General features: G+C 39.7%; 1 protein-coding gene across 3 annotated transcripts in view; it reads right to left on the bottom strand.

Annotated features, from left to right (window-relative positions):
* Positions 1-1788: 1788 nt before the first annotated feature.
* Positions 1789-19596, bottom strand: part of zswim7.L (zinc finger, SWIM-type containing 7 L homeolog) — a 61918-nt gene continuing 44110 nt past the window's right edge. For 2 of the 3 annotated variants that reach the window (XM_041580817.1, XM_041580818.1), the window contains exons 5-6: positions 12435-12539; positions 1789-2250 (exon numbers count right to left, since the gene is read on the bottom strand). In XM_041580817.1, coding sequence (XP_041436751.1) covers positions 2143-2250; positions 12435-12539 — 213 coding nt within the window. In that variant the 3' untranslated portion in view covers positions 1789-2142. 3 annotated transcript variants of the gene reach the window in all.

The following is a 19596-nucleotide window of genomic DNA, read 5'->3' as shown; positions in this document are numbered from 1 at the left end:
TTTAGACATGTTCAAAGGTGTTTGGCCCAACAACATTCTGGGTATAAGGGAAGATAGTTATTAATGACCTGCTTGCCTCTGTATGAAGCTGAAAGAAAAGAAATTCTGAGAAATCGACAATGGAGCACTTCTTCACCAATGCTCAATCGTAACGATAATGATAGACCCATCATAAGCAGACAGCCAACACACATCCCCAATCTTTTGTCAAAATATAGGCAGTTTGTTTAAAGACCAAGGAGACAATTGTTGCAACAAGCGAAGCACAGCAGTGATCATGGTGAAATAATCCGGAACGTTTCAAATAAGATCAGCCTGGTGGGAGCTGGATATCAGGGAAAGCCCCCGATTATTTTAATCAATGGAATCTGCAATAACAAAGTAGATTATGTGCATTGTGGCTCAGTGGCTTATAAAGCAGAATTGGGGCTGCAGCTTTTGGATCAGTCTCAATCTAGTGTCCTACCACCATAACCATCATTAACTTCTATTATGTGCAATTAATTGCCTTTACCCCCCATGTTGTAGCTTAATACAAATTTTAATGTCACTTCCTGTATCTCGCTAAAGATTGTGTTTAGCAGCACTTATCGTTTCTGCTTCATTTGTTACTATTAAGCATTCGTCTCTCTTATGCTAATTACTGTACCAATGTTCTCGGTTTCCCCCCCGTGTGAATTAATATCATATAGTTCATACATCCCATAAGACTATGTGCGTTTATTTATTTCTCATTCATACCAAACATCTGGGATGCATTCATTGATTGAGGACGCTGGCATAAACAAATGCAGCTTTTGGGAAAAGCATTGTCTTGGTAACCCCCTCCGATTTACTGCGTCCTGTAACAACTGTCTTATTAGTGATGTACCTGTGACATCTATTACTGTAATGTTTATTGACACTTGTATATAAAAAGGAATACAGATTTTACATAAAAATACACTGTCTCTCTCTGTCCCGTTACTTTTTGAAACCTTGTCGATGACTAAAGGCTCAGCTTGATTTTCTAATAAAAATGTCAATAGTTCGACGACAGCTGCAGATTTACAGTGTGTTCTACTCAGGGTTCTGCTATGCTGCACAATGTGATTAAACATGGCGGTAACTCCATTTTTAGTCCACTATGTCATGTGGAAACTGTTTGTAGGTGTACGTGTTTGTGTGTGTGTGTGTGTAGAAATTCCAACATCTACCCATGCATGCTGTTGTGGAGCCGTATCTCTAAAATGAACATAATAATGGAGGTAATAATGGCACTGAAGAAGGGACGACATATCAGTTTTTGGTTCTTAAATATAGGCTAGAGTGTACACACAGTTGAGGTTAATGTGATGGGCCTCAAACAAAACACAACTCAAAAGCAACATAATACCTTGAAAGTAAAATATGGGTGATGTGGGGATGAAAAATTATCCAACTTGCTGCACTGCATTATTACATGTAAAAAGCTGACACACAACAGAATTCATATACAAAGCAGCTGACCAAAGTCTGATCCAGAGCAAAGATAAATAAGGGGGTTCCACGAAGCTTATCTGGCAGGATACGTCTTAATTTAAAACAGCAATGTTTTCCTAACATTCCAAACATTTTTTCACATTACAGGTCTCACAGGCTTTTACAGGTCCCCTTTTCCCAACATTTTTCCCATTACAAGTCTCAAGGGCTTTTACAGGCCACTGTTTGTGTTCCTGCAATCTACAAGGTCTCCATTTTTACTTACAAATGTCTCCATTATTTCTTTATGTTGGCACTTGTAGCCGTGTTTGTTTCATGCAGACACACAACATGCAGACTTTTTTTTTTTTTTTTAAACATATTTTAATGAACCTTATAAATTATGCAGACACAACTGATGTATCATGGGATGATCATATAAGGACAGTAACTATCCTGGGAAAGGCATTCCTTTGTCTGGTGTTTTTCCATTACCCTACTAACTAGCAGACACCAATACAGGACACTAAAGCAGAACTAGGTTTGTACATAGGTTAAGAGGCTATCCATGAAACACTTTATGATGTTTATCAATGTGTAGGCAAGGACATGCAGAGTGACCAAGAGAATCAGAGGCCCCGGTAAGGCAGGTAGGCTACTTCGATAATGAAAAAAACATCTGTCTCCGGAATAGTCCACAAACTAGTCCTCTTTGGGGAACAGTATGTCACACATCTGCGTATCAGTCACAGTGAGTTCCTGGCAAAGTCCCATGGCTTGGCTGAGGTAGACGGCTAGGATGTGCTTGCACTAGAATTGAAAATATTGACAAGTTAAAAAGCTGTAGGAGATCCAAAGGGACTCAGATCATTTAGGCACATTTAATCATTACATTCCAAACCACTTAATACTTTTAAAGTGTAAGGAAAACAAATCAAGTCTGTCCTACTGAGGATTATGGATTTCCTTGTAACACAATTATTAAAGTTAAAACAGTGCTATCCCAAACTAAGCTTTGACAGCTGGTGAGGCCTGAGGACACCACTTGCTCCATGAACTCTAAATATTCTGGTTACAATGTCTCTTTGGAGCAATGTAAAAAGTTATGTTTTCAGGTGACACAAACCTGAATTTCCATTCCAATAATTGATTTTGCCAGATACAATAAAAAGCTATGATTAACAGAAGAATAAGAATGAAAAGAAAAAAATATATAGCAACAAAAAGGCAATTTAAACAACAGTATGGAGAAATAGAGTAGGTACAATATATCAAAAGTGAATTTTAAATTGTACTTTAAAGTGGTATTTAAATATTGCAAGATGAGCACTTTAAAAGCACCTATCACAAGAAATAATACTATTTGGCCCAAAAAATGCTTGTAGCAATTGTTTCACCACCCTCACATGAAGGGAGCTCCCAATGCATACGGCCATGTTGGGACTCTTAACAGTGGACCCCTAGCTTGTTCATTTATGAATATATATGAGTGACGTCAAACGTACACACATAAACATGGTGGGTGCGGTGGCATAGCATTGCATGTGAGCATTTTTTTGGCAAAATAGTCTTGGTTTCTTCAACTAGACGGAGGGTTCTTTAGACCTGACCTTCGTTGGAGAAAACAATTTTCCTATGATAGGTTCCCTTTAAGACAAAATAGTAGAAAGAGGCAAGTTAGAATGAGACTTGGGTTGAAAGCTTACTGGTTGCCCTTTATTTTATGGGTGCTATTTGGAGTGAACGCTCATTTGTTTGTCTCGGCTGTTTTTGGATCCATACCAAGATAACAAATATGCCTCTCATATCCTTTAAGCTGGGGGCACATTACTTATTCCTTATCTGAGGGACATTAAACTACTCATATAATTATCCTAGTATAATATCCTAATTATAATACATGTCTTCAGGGCACTGTTCTGGCTAGAAAACCGCAGAGGAGCAGTGTTACTGATTAGGTTGAATGAGTGAGGTAGGTGAATTTTGGATTTCTTAGAAAACATACTTAACCTCAAGGATTAAAGAAAGGGATAATGAAGACATAAATTCAAATCTCCGTTACAATCACTCAACCTACTAAGCCATATCACTACGACTGTGTTTCCTGCTGTGTGGCTTTAAATGCCATGAATAGCTGATGATTAATCCTCCCACTCTGAGCTTTACGTTTTGAAGTAGGTAAGCTGCCCTGATTATAACTGACCTATAACTGGTGATAGTAATAATTATACCATCTTATTTACCCCACAGTACATTTCTATTCTGAAGAGCTTACAGTTACATTTATGGTGCTAAAGCAGAAGAAAAGGGCGTAGCACTGCTTAAAAGAAGCTGCACTGGATAGGAGCCAGTTTTTTCTTTTATCAATATCAAGATCAAGACAGCAAGACCACACCATTCCTACTATTGGCACAAACCACTCTCTCCTAGGCTTGACATGTGCATTAGTAGTGGCCATATTTGTTGCTTCAGATGTAGTAGATGATTTTCTGGTCCACCACTACTTACTTTGATTTTCAGACATAAGAACAATTTGGTAGCATCCACTTATATGCATGTTTTAGTGATGGGCTTCCCCCGCTTCCGGGGGTCCTTTTATAGACCCGCCCCAGTGATGACGTCACAATGATGTCACAAAAGGGGCGGGGCTAACAGACGCGAGAGTATAAAACAGGAACCCGGAAGTTGGATGCCGGAGAGGAGCACTGCGAGGTCAACCCAAACCCGCCTGATACCCGCGGGTATCGGGTCTGCCCGCACATCACTAGCATGTATGTATATTTTTATTTATATAGCACTAAATATGCACGCAGCATTGTACAGCAGAGCAATAAACTAATAGAACAAACAGGAGGTCATTACCATAATAAATAAATACATATAGTATAGTTGCTATAAAGATTAAAGGATTAAAGGTCGCCTGGCGACGAATCGCCTATTCTGCGGGGCGACAATCTCCCCAAACTGTCAATGCACTCGCGGCGCTTCGATTTTCAATGTGAGGCAACATCAGGAATCAAAGCGCCGTGAGTGCATTAGCGCTGGCGTTTTCTCATTATGGCAGGCGAAAGGCAGGGGGAGGCAGTTCGGGGAGGTTGTCGCCCCACAGAAGAGGCGATTAGTCGCCAGGTGACTAAATCTCCCTGAATCTGTCCGTGTGCCCCTGCCCTAAGGCTTAGTGTCATATATACGAGAGGATGGAGGTCCCTGTCCTCAGCAAACAGGAGCAACGGCACGGGGTGTCAAGTAAGTGATGATAATCACCAGGGGTGGGGGAGGGGCTACTTTCCTTTGTTAAAGTGGTAGTGACTAAAGTGCTATTGACCCATAGTCATGTTTATATCTTGTTTTAGAAACAGTAGTTCTGTTACTATCAATAGCAGATTACAGAACACCATGAAAGCAATAGCAAGGTTTCATACAATAACTGTTGCTACCATAATTGCCAAGGTAAATATTTTGTATCAGAAAGGATGCAAAATGTTTCTAATAAAAATAACGGCAAGCCTGCCTTCATGGTCTGCTTCACCTGTTGTTGTGCCCTTGTACTGGACAGCTCACAGAATATAATGCTACTTTATAAATAAAGGATTAGATAATATGGATTAAACCAGATCTGTCTAACTGCACTTACACATCCTAGATGTGACCCGACAAGTTATAATTATGACCTTTATCCGACTTGAGTGCATACCATATAAATCCTTACTGTTAGGTGCCTAGGTGCAGTCCACGGAAACTGCGTCCAGCCTTTCTCAAAACAAAGAATAAATTTACAAGCACCCACTAAATACCATAATCTGGCGGGAAGTGAACACTGCAACTCAATAAACAAAAAGTGATAGAATTAAAATACAGCATTAAAAAACTTCACATTCAGTGTAGAGCAGTTCCAAATAAGTGAATAAAGTTTCCAGTGTATTAAAATGCAATATTTATGGTTGCGCTACTATGTATTAAATACACTGGAAACTTTATTCACGTAATTGGAACTGCTCTACACTGAATGGGAAGTTTTTTAACAATGTCATTTTAATTATATCACTTATTGTTTTTTGTTTAAAGGAGAAGGAAAGGCTTTGTGCACCTGGGGGTGACAAATGTTAGGCACCCCCAAGTGATTGTATTGACTTACCTGAAAACCCGGGCCAGTGCTCCTATCACCAGAAAACTGCACCGGCCTGGGGTTATACCAGTGAGCACCACAGATCGATCCTCTTTCGGGTTCTTCTTTCTTCAAATTTCCTGGGGCAAATGCATGCGCAATTGAACAAAATAGGCGGCTTTTTAGTTAAAGTTCGGCTTTTCGCTCTACTGCACATGCGCAGCCGCATGAAGAAAGAGGAACCCAGAAGAGGGTCGCTCCGTGGTACTCACTAGTATAACCCCGGGCCGGTGCAGTTTTCTGCTGATAGGAGCACCAGCCTGGGGTTTCAGGTAAGTAAATACAATTACTTTGGGGTGCCTAACATTTGGCACCCCAAGTGCATAAAGCCTTTCCTTCTCCGTTAATGAGTTACACATCAGTGTTCATGTCACCGCAGATTATGGTATTTAGTGGGTGTCAACTTGGCCAAATGAATAAATTAAGACCAGTGAGTGTGACTACTTTTTATTATATATATAATATTTTTATAGCTTTTAAAATACAAGGATAATAAAATACGCCTCAGAGTAAAGTCCTGCATGGGATCAGTCAAGTGGACTGTGCCCAGCCGGACTTTGCACCATTCCCATAATCACATCCTGACCCTTCATGCAGGGGGGTTTACTTCATTGAAACCAGGGAACAAGTGATGTGCGGGCCGGCCCAAAACCAGCGGGACCCGTGGTTCAACACTCACAACCTAACAGTGCTCCAACTTCTGCGTCAAGGTGCGACACTCCCTGTCCCGCCCCTCCATGAGATCGGAGATGGGGCGGGTTGGGTTGGTCATGGATAAATAAGGAAGCATGGAACCGCGGGCCGGGTGCAGGTCTTGATGAGCCGGGTAAGGGACGAGAATTTCTCAACCTGCACATCACTACTGAGAATCATATAAACCTGCAATGACGTCACTCTGGGATGCGGCTCAACCTGGTTAGAATAGAAAAAAAATAATCTTTTTCCTGCAGAGGGATTGAGAGACAAGTTCAGATTATAAACAGCAGTTTACCTGTGTACATAGGTAGGGTACACGCAAACTCCTGCACGGTTACGGAATCAGAGATTTTGGTCTGAAACACAACCACGTTGGGGGTATTCTGAAGGTACTCGGCCCAATGAAGTCTACCTCAGATTCCAAAATATGTAGGGAGTACATTATCACAATAACATAGAATGAAAACAGAGTGAAAAAGTTACAGGGAAAAATATAATTTGCAATGTGGGACTGAAAAAAGAATATCCATATAGACTGCAACGAAGTCACTGAAATAATATCGGGGGGCAGGGCCGCCATTAGAAATCACGGGGCCCCGTACAACAAAATTTTTGGGGCCCCCTGGGCCCCGCCCACACTGACGACCAAGCTCCGCCCCATATCCCGCCCACATCGCAGTTAAAAGACCACACAGACATCAGCGCTAAAAAAGTAACCCCCCCCCACACAAGTTGTAAAAAGCTATTGATGGTCAGGGCCCCCTTATAAAAAAAATTGGGGCCCCAAAAAAAAAAAATTAAAAATTTTTTTTTTTAAAAACATTGGTGGCAGGGGCCCCCTGTTAAAAAAAACTTGGGGCCCCAACAAAAAAAAATGTAAAAAAAACTAAAAAATAAACAAACATTGGTGGCAGGGGCCCCCTTCTAAGTTAAAAACAAATTGGGGCCCCAAAAAAAAATTTGAAAAAAAATACATTTTTTTTGAAAAAAAAAAAAACATTGGCGGCAGGGGCCCCCTTATAAGTTAAAAACAAATTGGGGCCCCAAAAAAAATTTGAAAAAAAATTAATTTTTTTTTGAAAAAAAAAAAACATTGGCGGCAGGGGCCCCCTTATAAGTTAAAAACAAATTGGGGCCCCAAAAAAAAAATTTGGAGAAAAAAAATTTTTTTTGAAAAAAAAAAAAATGGTGGCAGGGGCCCCCTTACAAGTTAAAAACAAATTGGGGCCCCAAAAAAAATTTAAAAAAAAAATAATTTTTTTTTTGAAAAAAAAAAAAAAACTGGTGGCAGGGGCCCCCTTACAAGTTAAAAAAATTTGGGGCCACCAAAAAGAAAATTAATTTTTTTTTTTAAAAAAAAAACCAAAAAAAAACAATGGTGGCAAAGGGCCCCTTACGAGTTAAAAAAAAAATTGGGGCCCCAAAAACAAAAGTTTTAAAAAAAAGATTGGTGGCAGGGGCCTATAGAATATTAAAATAATACATTGGTGGCCAGGGGATTAAAAAAAAAAAAAAACACAAACTGGTGTTCAGTAGAATTGAACTCATGGCTTCAGTACTTCAACTTCGCCTCCTTTCGTGACTTCGGGTCTTTTCACTGCTTCAGGACTTCGGCTTCGGCTGTTTTCGTGACTTCGGGTCTTTGCGCTGCTTCAGGACTTCGGCTTCGGCTGTTTTCGTGACTTCGGGTCTTTTCACCGCTTCAGGACTTCGGCTTCGGCTGTTTTCGTGACTTCGGGTCTTTGCGCTGCTTCAGGACTTCGGCTTCGGCTGTTTTCGTGACTTCGGGTCTTTTCGGCGCTTCGTGACTTCGGCTTTTTCCGTGACTTCGGGTCTTTTCGTCGCATCGGCTTCGGCTTTTCGGCACTTCCGCATTCGGCACTGAAGAGGCAAGACGTACGGCTCGGGCGCTCGTAAGGGGGGCCCGGATCTTCAAAAAAATGCAGCGCTGCCGGGCCCCCCTTCATGCCCGGGCCCGGTACGCTTGTCCCCCCTGTCCCCCCCTGATGGCGGCCCTGTCGGGGGGCACTGATTCAATAATTTTTGGATTTGAACAAATACTGAATACTCCGCTAAAAAAATGCAGCCAAATACCGAACTTACAAAATTCCAACCCCAATGTGCATTTTCAAATGTAAGAAAAATAAATTGTGGACAAGATCTTCCACAGTTTAAAACTATGGGTTTGAATTCAGTACAAACTGAACACTTTGGGGGTTATTTATTAAACCTTGAAGTTTTTTGGTTAGACTTTTTGGGAAAAAACTCGAAATTTTTGAAGGGAAAAAAAATTCAAATATTTCAAGATTTATTATACCCTGATGCTGCAAAATTGCTGAATCTGCCAACTCAGACCTGTCGAGGTCCTGTATAAGTCAGTGGGAAAGGCACCTATCTCAGTTTGAAGTTATCATGGTCTTCAGTGGGTCTAGCCCAAAAATCCGACTTTATCAGGGTTTTCGGGCAAAAACTCTATAAAAAAAATCAAGCTTTCTTGGGAAAAAAGCCAGAAAAAAATCATACAATTCAGGTTTGTACTAGATTTTTTCTAGTGTTTTACCGATCCAATTAAATCGACTTTAGACTTATATGGTCTCCTTATTTTGAGACCTGTGACTCCAATACCAAAGGTCAAATTTCTAGGTTCCTTCGAATGTAAATGAAAAGACTACTGGGTAATCCCACTTTCCCAAAAACAACGGGCTTTTTCTTTTTTCTTTTCTTTTTAATTGTCTTTACATCCACTGGTTTAGTTAATTTGTGTTAGTATGTTTTTATCTATTAATGTTATTAAGTTTTGAAAATAACATGCCATTGTATCAATAACTGCATATCCTCTGAGTCTGCATTTGGGGTCATATTGATTTCTCTTGTTTATGTGAAAATCTAATAAAATATTTTAAAGAACAAGTTAATTTATTACTAAATAAGGCAAAATCGGGCATGGGAGTTTGGTCGAGCTTTTTTTATTGGGACAAAGTCAGATTTTAGTAAATAAACCTTTCAAATCCCGGTAAAAGTGCTAGGATTTGGCCAAATCACTAATTGAATCCTGGATTTGGTGCATCCCTAAGGGTAAGGGCACATGGGCAAATTCGGGGAGATTAGTCGCCCTGGTGACAAATCGCCTCTTCGTTTTCCGAAGTCACCGAAGTTTCCTCGTGAGGCAACTTCGGAAAATGAAGCGCCACAAGTGCCATACCACTGGCGAAGGTAGGGGAAGGCAGTTAGGGGAGATTGTCGCCCAGATGAAGAGGCAAATTGTCGCTGGGGCAACTAATCTCCCCGAATCTGCCCGTGTGCCCTTACCCTAAATTAATATAAAGCACTTACCTAGTGTGATAAGTTCTTATGTTCGTCACACTAAGCAGTAAAACCCTTTTAAGTGAAAACTATTTAATACAGTAAAAAAAACTATGCGCGTCGACACATGTGTATAATATGAAAAAGTCCCCAAAATTGTAAAAAAAACAACAACCCAAAAACCTGTGTGTTAGAGTAAATGTGTGTGTTACTGTAAAGAGTGTTTGTTGGTTTTGTGTCACTTACCTGCTGTAGGCAGAATACACAGGTACACCAGCGATCAAGATGGAGGGCATCAATGTGGCCCAAGGTGGCCTGGGCAGTGTTGGGGAGCTCCAGATACAAAGACATGGGGGTTTTTACTTCTCTCCTGTTGTCTACAGCCCCAGAAGCAATTGCCCCCAAGGGCCAGTTGTCCCCCCACTCTGCTGGGAGTGAACTTTAAATGCCAGTCCTCCGTCAGCTACAGATTATCTACCATACAAGTGATGGGAAAAACAGACCTGAATGCCCTGAGCTATTTTTACATTCCACTTAAAACAAGCTCCTGAACCAACCCTTTACTTAATGGACAGTTTGCTTTTTTTATGGTTTTCCTTTGGCAGATGAAAAGGACATTTCTCTCGTGTAGGCTCCAGACGAATGAAATATCGCAGATGGAGGAACGCAAGCTGACTTTATGGCATTAATAGAGTTGATGTCCTTAAGGTCTCCATAACAACTGGTCTATGAAGGCTGCCATCTGACTCTAGCAAACTGACATGTTTCTTTTCATTTTTCTCTTTGAATAATTCACACGGCCTAGTTAGTGGTTTTGTCTTATAGGGCTATTGTAAATTAAGGAGGGTTTGACGGCTGCATCGTGGCTGGCCAAGCCCTGTATTGATTTGGACCTTCAGTTTGGTTTATTTATTAGATCATGCAAGCAGAAAGGCTTTTCATTAGCTGGATGGAACAGGGAGACACAATCCATTGTACATTTATAGCACAGACCACAAGAGCACTTCTAGCCCTGGAACCCTTTAATCACAGTAAGGAAATGCTTCTCCTTTGCAAGATTGTGAAGTCCTGTTTCTACCCAGACAATAACATACTCTATACTTTACAGCAAAAAGGCTGGCATTGCATATACAATAATCTTTTCCCCATTCCCTGTCCTCCTATTGGCATCAACTTGTCCCCCAAACACTATAAATCCCAAATTGCTCTAATCCTCTTGCTAAAAGGGCAGGTGGCGATGCACCGAATCCACTATTTTGGATTCGGCCGAACCCCCGAATCCTTTGCTAAAGATTCGGGCCAATACCGAACCGAATCCTTATTTGCATATACAAATTAGGGTTGAGAAGAGGAAACCATTTTTTACTTCCTTGTTTTGTGACAAAAAGTCACACAATTCCCCTCCCCTAATTTGCATATGCAAATTAGGATTTTCTTCAGACAGGCAGAAGGATTCAGTCGAATGTGAATCCTGCTGAAAAAGGCCAAATCCTGACTTCGGTGCATCCCTACTTTCTACAGAATAAAGAGGCAGCCAATGGGAAGGAAAGGGAACTATTTATACAGTGCTTTTCTCCCATAGTACTCATGGCACTTTACTGCAGAAAGTATAGCAGGGCACCAAGAGATTAAGGGACTTGTCCAGGGTCACAAGGGTTTGTATGATGCAAACCCTAAAGCTACCTAAACCCTAAAATAAATATGGCTAGAAATGCCATATACTGTATACTGAATTTATAGCATCTGTCTAAAGGTTCAGCATCTCAGCAGTAATAATCCAGGCCTTCAAAGTTGGGCACAAGGGGGACACCATCTTGAATTTTGTTAGCCGTGCCAGTGACACTGCACATGCTCATTGTGATCTGAGCAGCTGTTAAGAATCTAAGTGAAGGGGTTGTTGCAAATCATCAAGCAGAAAATGAGGCTTGTTTCTAATAGAAGTTGATGCTACCAGGCTGATTATTAAAGGAGAACTAAACCCTAAAAATAAATATGGCTAGAAATTCCATATTTTATTTATTGAACTTATTGAAACAACCTAAAGGTTCAGCTTCTCTATAGTAGTAATGATTCAGGCCTTTATAGTCACATAGTTACATGTAAAAGCAAAGACAATGCACTATTAGATTAAATTCAGATGAAATTGGATAAGATCGGATTGGATAAATGGCAGTTTACCAGCTTTCAAATGGGGGTCACTGAAGCCATCTAAAAACTCTGTAAAGCTACAAATGTATTGTTATTGCTACTTTTTATCACTCATATGTCTATTCAGACCTTTCCTATTCATATTCAAGTCTCTTATTCAAATAAGTGCATGGTTGCTAGGATAATTTGGATCCTAGCAACGAGGTTGCAAAAATTGCAAACTGGAGAGCTGCTGAACAAAAAGCTAAATAACTCAAATACCACAAATAATAAAAAATGAAAACCAATTGCAAATTGTCTCAGAATATCACTCTCTAAATTAGGGGTCCCGAACCTTTTTTACCCGTGAGCCACATTCAAATGTAAACAGAGTTGGGGAGCAACACAAGCATGGAAATGTTCCTGGGGTGCCAAATAAGGGCTGTGATTGGCTATTTGGTAGCCCCTATGTGGACTGGCAGCCTACAGGAGACTCTACTTGGCACTATACTTAGTTTTTATGCAATTAAAACTTGCTCCAAGCCTGGAATTCAAAAATAAGCCCCTGTTTTGAGGCCACTGAGAGCAACATCCAAGGGGTTGGAGAGGTTGCTCACGAGCTATTGGTTGGGGATCACTGCTAAATCATACGAACAGTTAACTTAAAGGTGAACAACCCCTTTAAGGTATGAAAACAACTCACCAGCATGTTGTCATTCTTCCTTAGCACAGAAAAAGAGAAAGCCGGGCAGGAGCAATAATGACAAGAGGCGAAACATGTGTACATTTTCCCCGAGCTTCCAATTACCTAACACAGGGATTAAAAAAAGAGAGGAAATGTAATTAGTCCTAGATATTAGCCTTAACCTGAGTTAAGGAAACTGTTTTATGTACGGTTAAGCCGTATTTGCCCTTTAGTGACAAGAGTTTTATCATATTAGAATTTAGTAACATATTGGGGGTTATGTAATAAAAGGCATTAATTCTGCCCTATTAGTCCAATTTAGGCGGAATCAGCTTTTTCTCCCCCCTAAAAACTGGGATAAGCACAAGCAATGCCTCTGTTAACCAAGCCCACACTCACAGCAATTCTTTAATTCCTTAATTTAGTTTAATTCTTTAATTCAGTATATCTTGCTATGGAATAGTTTTGTTAGTAGTGAAGCGTAGCCTTCGCCAGTCTTCGCCCGTGCTTACACTATGTTATACAGAGATTCCAGCTTCCCATTAAAGGACCAGGAAATTCTTTTTATTAAAAAATTCGTAGGTGTAGAACTAAAAAACAAAGACATATTAAACGTTTAATGCACTAAGTCTTTATTAGGAAATAACTTATCGAAACTCCGCTTGAGCTCCAGCGATCCATAGTGCGGCACTCCATTTCTCCTCCCTGCTTTCCTTATAGGAGATAGCCAGGGAAGAGAAATCGAGCGCCGCATGATGGATCGTCAACCGCGCCGCCTTTTCTGAAGAGGAGCGCAAGAGGAGTTTGGGTAAGTCGTTTCTTAATAAAGACTTAGCGATTTAAAAGTTTAATATGTCTTTGTGGTTTTTTTTCGTTCTACACCAACAAATTTTTTAATACAAAAAAATGGATGTTACTGATCCTTTAACTGTCCCAAGAATCACAAGAAGGAAATGTCTAAGTGCACACAGCTCGCCAAGTTCTAAATCTGAACCCTTGGCAGGAAACCAAGTCTCAGCTTGCATGTGGTTCTGCCTGGATAATGTTTTTAAAATAATGGTTATAAATAAATGAGTCTGCACACATGTGCTTGTAACTGGATTGGAGGGGAAAAGCAACACCCACCCATCTGTGGGAAAAAGTGCAAGAACTTTGATCTGTATTTGTATGCAGAAACTATAAGCTGGACAGGAACTTTATTATGCTTTATTTATATAGCACTAATATATCCCGCTGGGCTTTATAGAGATTATACATCATTCCCTTCAGGCCATGCCCTACTGGAGCTTACTAATGAAGCCCCTATCACACTTACATACATCATAATCAGTTTTATCAGAAACCAATTTAGCTGCCTGTAATGGTGTTTATGATGCTACAAAACACCAGAAATAATGGAGTAAAGGACCAGGCTTTCCTTAGTGGGCTGCATCTATTGCAGCTAATACAGGTATGGGACCTGTTATCCAGAATGCATGGGACCTGGGGCTTTCCATATAATGGATCTTTCCGTAATTTGGATCTTCATACCTTAAGTCTACTAGAAAATCATGTAAACATTAAATAAACCCAATAGGCTGGTTCTGCTTCCAATGTGAATTAATTAAATCTTAGTTTGGATCAAGTGCAAGGTACTGTTTTATTATAACAGAAAAAATGGAAATCATTGTTTAAAATTTAGATTATTTAGATAAAATGGGTTGTATGGGAGACAGCCTTTCCATAATTCGGATCTTTCTGGATAACGGGTTTGCGGATAACAGATCCCATACCTGTAGCTTGCATCAAGTGAACAAGACAGTAATGCCACTATAGTCACTGAAACTATATGATTATAAAAAGGATGTGAGCCCATCCTAACTCCCCTTTAGCCAGTGACCCCATTTGTAGTCCCAGGGGAAATCATAAATAAGGTAGTTTTTCTGGTTTTGGTGATCAACCCTGGAGTGGTTCACTTTGAAGGGGGAATGTCATTAAAAATTAAGCACTGCGTATCTTGACAGCGCTATATAAATAAATGATGATGATGATTAAAAATTGCAGCCATGTTTAAAATGGCGTTTCTGTGAACGTTAAGCGCTGCTCGCAACATAAAGTCATTCAATGGCGAATATAACATCGCTAAGCATAGGTTAGTGTTAACCCTTGCTCCGAGGTTTCAGTAAATATTTTGACGCAAAATATGCTTTGCGATTGTGAAATTTTATTACATAAACTGCAAATGTTCACAAAAGCTATTCAGTCACAAAGTTTGCGAGGGCATGTAAAGTAAATACTTTAAAATAGAATAAGGCTAGAAATGCTGTATTTTGTATACTAAATATAACCATGAACTTACTGCACCACAAGCCTAATCAAACAAATAATTTATTCTTTCAAAGTTGGCTACAGGGGGTCACCATCTTGTAACTTTGTTAAACATCTTTGCAAGACTAAGACTGTGCACATGCTCAGTGTGGTCTGGGCTGCTTAGGGATCGTCATAAACAAAGCTGCTTGAGTTCTGCATGGCTGGGAAGTAAGGCGGGGGCTCCCCCTGCTGTTCATAAGTATGATTGTTTCCCTGCTCAGCAGTTAGGGACCGTCTGACGATTCCTATCCACAGCAGTAAATGAAGGGAGAATTTCACTGCATACAGTCAGGTTTCTTACGAAAATGGTACACATTTCTTAATTAAAGTATATTGGAGATAGGTTTTTTTTCATTAAAGAAAGGAAAAATTGGATTTTATTTTTTTTTGCCTTTACATGCCCTTTAAGGTCTTTAATCGGTCTAAAAAGGACGCAAACATGGTCGCTAACATTCCCAATGGTCTTTGCGACTGATTTTTGTGCTAACGAAACATATTACATTCCCCATATGTGTGTTGTATAATGGCCAATTCTAAGAAACTTTTCAATTGGTCTTCATTATTTATTGTTTCTGAATTATTTGCCTTCTTCTTCTAAGTCTTTCTAGTATTCAAATGGGGGTCAGTGACCACAAATAATAAAAAAAAATAAAACCAATTGCAAATGTTCTCAGAATATCACTTTCTGCATCATACTTACCGTTTATGCAAAAGTGAACAACCCCTGTAATGTTTACATGATTTTAAGGTACGAAGATCCAAATGACCAGAATACCCCAGATCCTGAGCATTCTGGATTACAGGTTCCGTACATGTACTAGCCTGTGGCAATCTTTGTGACGGGTATAAGCAAATCTGTGCAGTCACGTCATGATGTTATTTGCTGAACCAATTTAGACAATTGAGGGTTTCTGTGTATTATCTGATGGAGCCATAGCAACTGGGTGCATATAACCTCTTTAGAGGATGAAACCAAATCACATTACGCCTTGGCTGTTGCCATGTCGGAAGCAGGTCATGTGCTCACTAAGTGCAGTCGTTAGCTGGGAGAGATCCTGTGTGCAGGGAGATCTTGTGTGCAGGGAGATCCTGTGTGCAGGGAGATCCTGTGTGCAGGGAGATCCTGTGTGCAGGGAGATTTCAGTACTTTGGGCAGCTCCCACATGGAGCACAACTACACCAGGTTGCACCTAGGTACATAAGCAATGAAGCACAAGACATAAGGGACTTGTGCCAGGCACATTTCAGTTCTACATTTCTTACCAGATCTGCATTTTTTTGGCTGTCACACACTTGATATGAGAATGTGGCATAAGGTGTAGAAATGAAGTGGGTCAGCAGGAAATAAAAGGTACAGTTAGATCTACCGAGACGGCAGCTTACTGACATACCGACCTAATTCAGGAGATACTTCTCTATAAAATATCTTAATTTAACATAGAGTGTTGGTTCAATAATAAATGCAGCAATTCCTCAAACTAAGCATGCCAGGAACGGAAAGAGATATAATTAAATATCATTAGGTGCCTGCAAAGAACATGGTTAAAGGGATAGTTCACCATTACAGTATAGAATGGCCAATTCTTAGAAAATTTTAAACTGGTCTTTATCTTTTTAAAATTTTGTATATGTTTTTTGGATTATTTGCCTTCTCCTGATTCTTTCCAGTTTTCAAATGGGGGTCACTGACCCCAGCAGCCAATAAAAACGATTGCTTTGTGAGGCTAAAAATGTTATTGTTACTTTTTATTACTTGTCTTTCTGTCCAGGCCCTCTCTTATTCGTGTTCTGGTCTGTCATTCAAAACGCTGCCTGATTGCTAGTGTAATCTAGACCCTAGCATCCAAATAGGCGCTTGAAATAAACTGGGAGTTGCTGAACAAAAAGAAAAATAACTAAAAAAAAAAATAATAATTATAAAAAAAAAAAAAAAGGAAGACCATCAGTGGGTTATTTCAGAAAATCACTCTCTAAATCATACTAAAAGTTAGTTTTAAGGTGAATAACCCCTTTAAGATATATAATTGCAAAAATTACAAAAGAAACTGGATTTTTTTTACCTTTAAAGAGGTTATTCACCTTTAAATTAACTTTTAGTATGCTGTAGAAAGTGATATTCTGAGACAATTTGTAATTGGTTTTCATCTTTCATTATTTGAGGTTGTTGAGTTATTTAGCTTTTTATTTAGCTTTATTGCTAGGGTCTAAAGTACCCTAGCAACCTTGCACTTATTTTAACAAGAGACTGGAATATGAATACAGAAAGGAGTAATGAAAAGTGGCAATAACAATAAATGTGTAGCTTTACAGCGCAGTGGTCTTTTGAATGGGGTCTGTGACCCCCATTTTAAAACTAGAAAGAGTCAGAAGTTAAAAATCTATAAAAAAAAAAAAAAAAAAGAGGACCAGTTGAAAAGTTGCTTTGAATTGGCCATTCTATAACATACTAAAAGTTAACTTGAAGGTGAACCACCCTTTTAAAGGGCAACATACAGGATGCAACATTTAGGTAGAGACCAGACATGGAGTATGCAGTCACAGTAGCACAGCTGTGCTTTATTACTATTAGTGGAGATTGCAATACATGCGTTACCCTAGTGACAAAACAGTGTTACTCTTCTGGCACTTTTAGATTGTAAGCTCTTTTGGGCAGTGCTCCCTTCATCTCCAGGTTTTAATTAATCTCTAAGTTTCATGACAATTATGATGCATTTATAAAGCACCAACATATTCTGTATCACTGTACAACAAATGTCTTAATACAATGAACATGCAGAATTACATACACGGCGACCAATAACTGACACAAGAGGTGAAGACGGCCCTGCCCAAAAGAGCTTACAATCTAAAAGGGAGAAACTACACCTTTTATTGTATGGTGCTTCACAATAACTATTTCAACAAGTTCCTGCTCTATATACCCACTAACTCCTGCGTTGCTCCACTGGTCTCATAACAGACTATCAGCTTACTATGCAGTTTGAGCCTGGCAGCCTGCCCATGGTCTGCGTGTGTATGTGACCCTATCAGACTATGATCTACCCAGGAAACAGACCGCGGGAAGGAAACCGGCTATTTATTTGTATGTCAGAATATTGCATAATACTCGTTTAATTTTAGCAAGTTACTTTATTAGTTCCTAAAACATTGGAGGACACTGGCAGCACAATCAGAATGCCAGTAAAATACACCATTTCCTATCCAGGAATATGACATGCTTTCATATGAAGGAGTTCATCAAAAAACAGGATCAGCAACATGTTAAAGCTGAATCTCTACATTGCCAAAAAGTGATTCTAGTCTTTGTGAAAGATAATCTATACCAGTGATCCCCAACCAGTAGCTCGTGAGTAACATGTTGCTCTCCAACCCCTTGGATGTTGCTCCCAGTGGCCTCAAAGCAGGGGCTTATTTTTGAATTCCAGGCTTGGAAGCAAGTTTTAATTGCTTAAAAACTAAGTATAGTGCCAAGTAGAGCCTCCTGTAGGCTGCCAGTGCACATAGGGGCTACCAAATAGCCAATCACAGCCCTTATTTGGCACCCCAAGGGACTTTTTCATGCTTGTGTTGCTCCCCAACTCTTTTTACATTTGAATGTGGCTTACGGGGAAAAAAAGGTTGGGGACCCCTGATCTATACATTCAGGTCCTGGAACAGTAGGATATCGGCAGACATGGAGAGTCTCATTTATCAAGGTCCGAATTGATCTCATTATTTTCTGAAAACTACTCCGACCAAATCTGCACAGGTTTTTTCCCCTTATTTATCAATACACTTTCCCGAAAATTTCCTGTACGGGAAAAAACCAAACTGTATATTTTTCAGGTTTTCCATTTGAAAACTTAGATTTTCTTCTGATTTTTGCCCGAAAACCACTAATCTTTGGATTATTGCACGAAACCTAGTGCAGATCAAGATATATTTGGGACTTCTCCCATTGACTTATATGCAACTTCGGCAGTTCTGAGATGCCGGATTTTGGATTCAGACTTTATCCATCAGGGTATAATAAATCCAAATAAATGTTTTTTTTTCCCCACGAAAAATTCTGATTTTATAGTAAAAAAAAAAACCACAACTGTTCTGTTTTTTTGGCATTTGGAATTTAATAAATAACCCCCATAAAGTCACCTTTGTGCAAGTAAAATATAGGGCACGGAGGAGGAGATTTTTATTAAACCAGTTATCCAGAATTACAGAAAGACCGTCTCCCATAAACTCCATTTTATCCAGAAAATCCAAATTTTTAAAAAACATTTTTCTCTGTAAAAATAAAACAACAGTACCTTCTACTTGATCCAAACTAAGATATAATGAATTGGAAGCAAAACCAGGGCTTCGTTTTCCGAAGTCGCCCCACGTTTCCTCGTGAGGCACTCCGAGTGCTATCCCTCCGGCGATTTACATTCTAGCCGGCGGGAAGGCTTTTTGGGGAGATTAGTCGCCCGAAGAAGAGGCAATTTGTCTCTGGGCGACTAGATCTCCCTGAATCTTAGCATGTGTCACCACCCTTAAAGGGGATGTTCGCCTTCCAAACACTTTTTTTCAGCTGAGTTGTTTTCAGAAATAAAGACTTTCCTCAATTACTTCCATCTTTTATTTTTTTACCGTTTTTCCAAAATCTAAGTTTAAAGTTGAATGTTCCTGCGTCTGGTGTTTGAGGCTCAGTAATTCAGGTGCAGACTCTAAACTGTTATGATTTTGCAACATTTAGTTGATACATTTCTCAGCAGCATTTCTGGAGTATTAGCAACTACTGTATCAATTCTAACAGCTGCCTTTAATGAAACCCAGGGATTCTGCTCAGCAGGGACAAAGATAACTAAAGACA

Source organism: Xenopus laevis, chromosome 2L (genome assembly GCF_017654675.1).
Source record: "Xenopus laevis strain J_2021 chromosome 2L, Xenopus_laevis_v10.1, whole genome shotgun sequence".
NCBI classification, from domain to species: domain Eukaryota; kingdom Metazoa; phylum Chordata; class Amphibia; order Anura; family Pipidae; genus Xenopus; species Xenopus laevis.
Note: the sequence above shows the minus strand (reverse complement) of the source record. Positions and strands in the feature narration are given on the sequence as shown.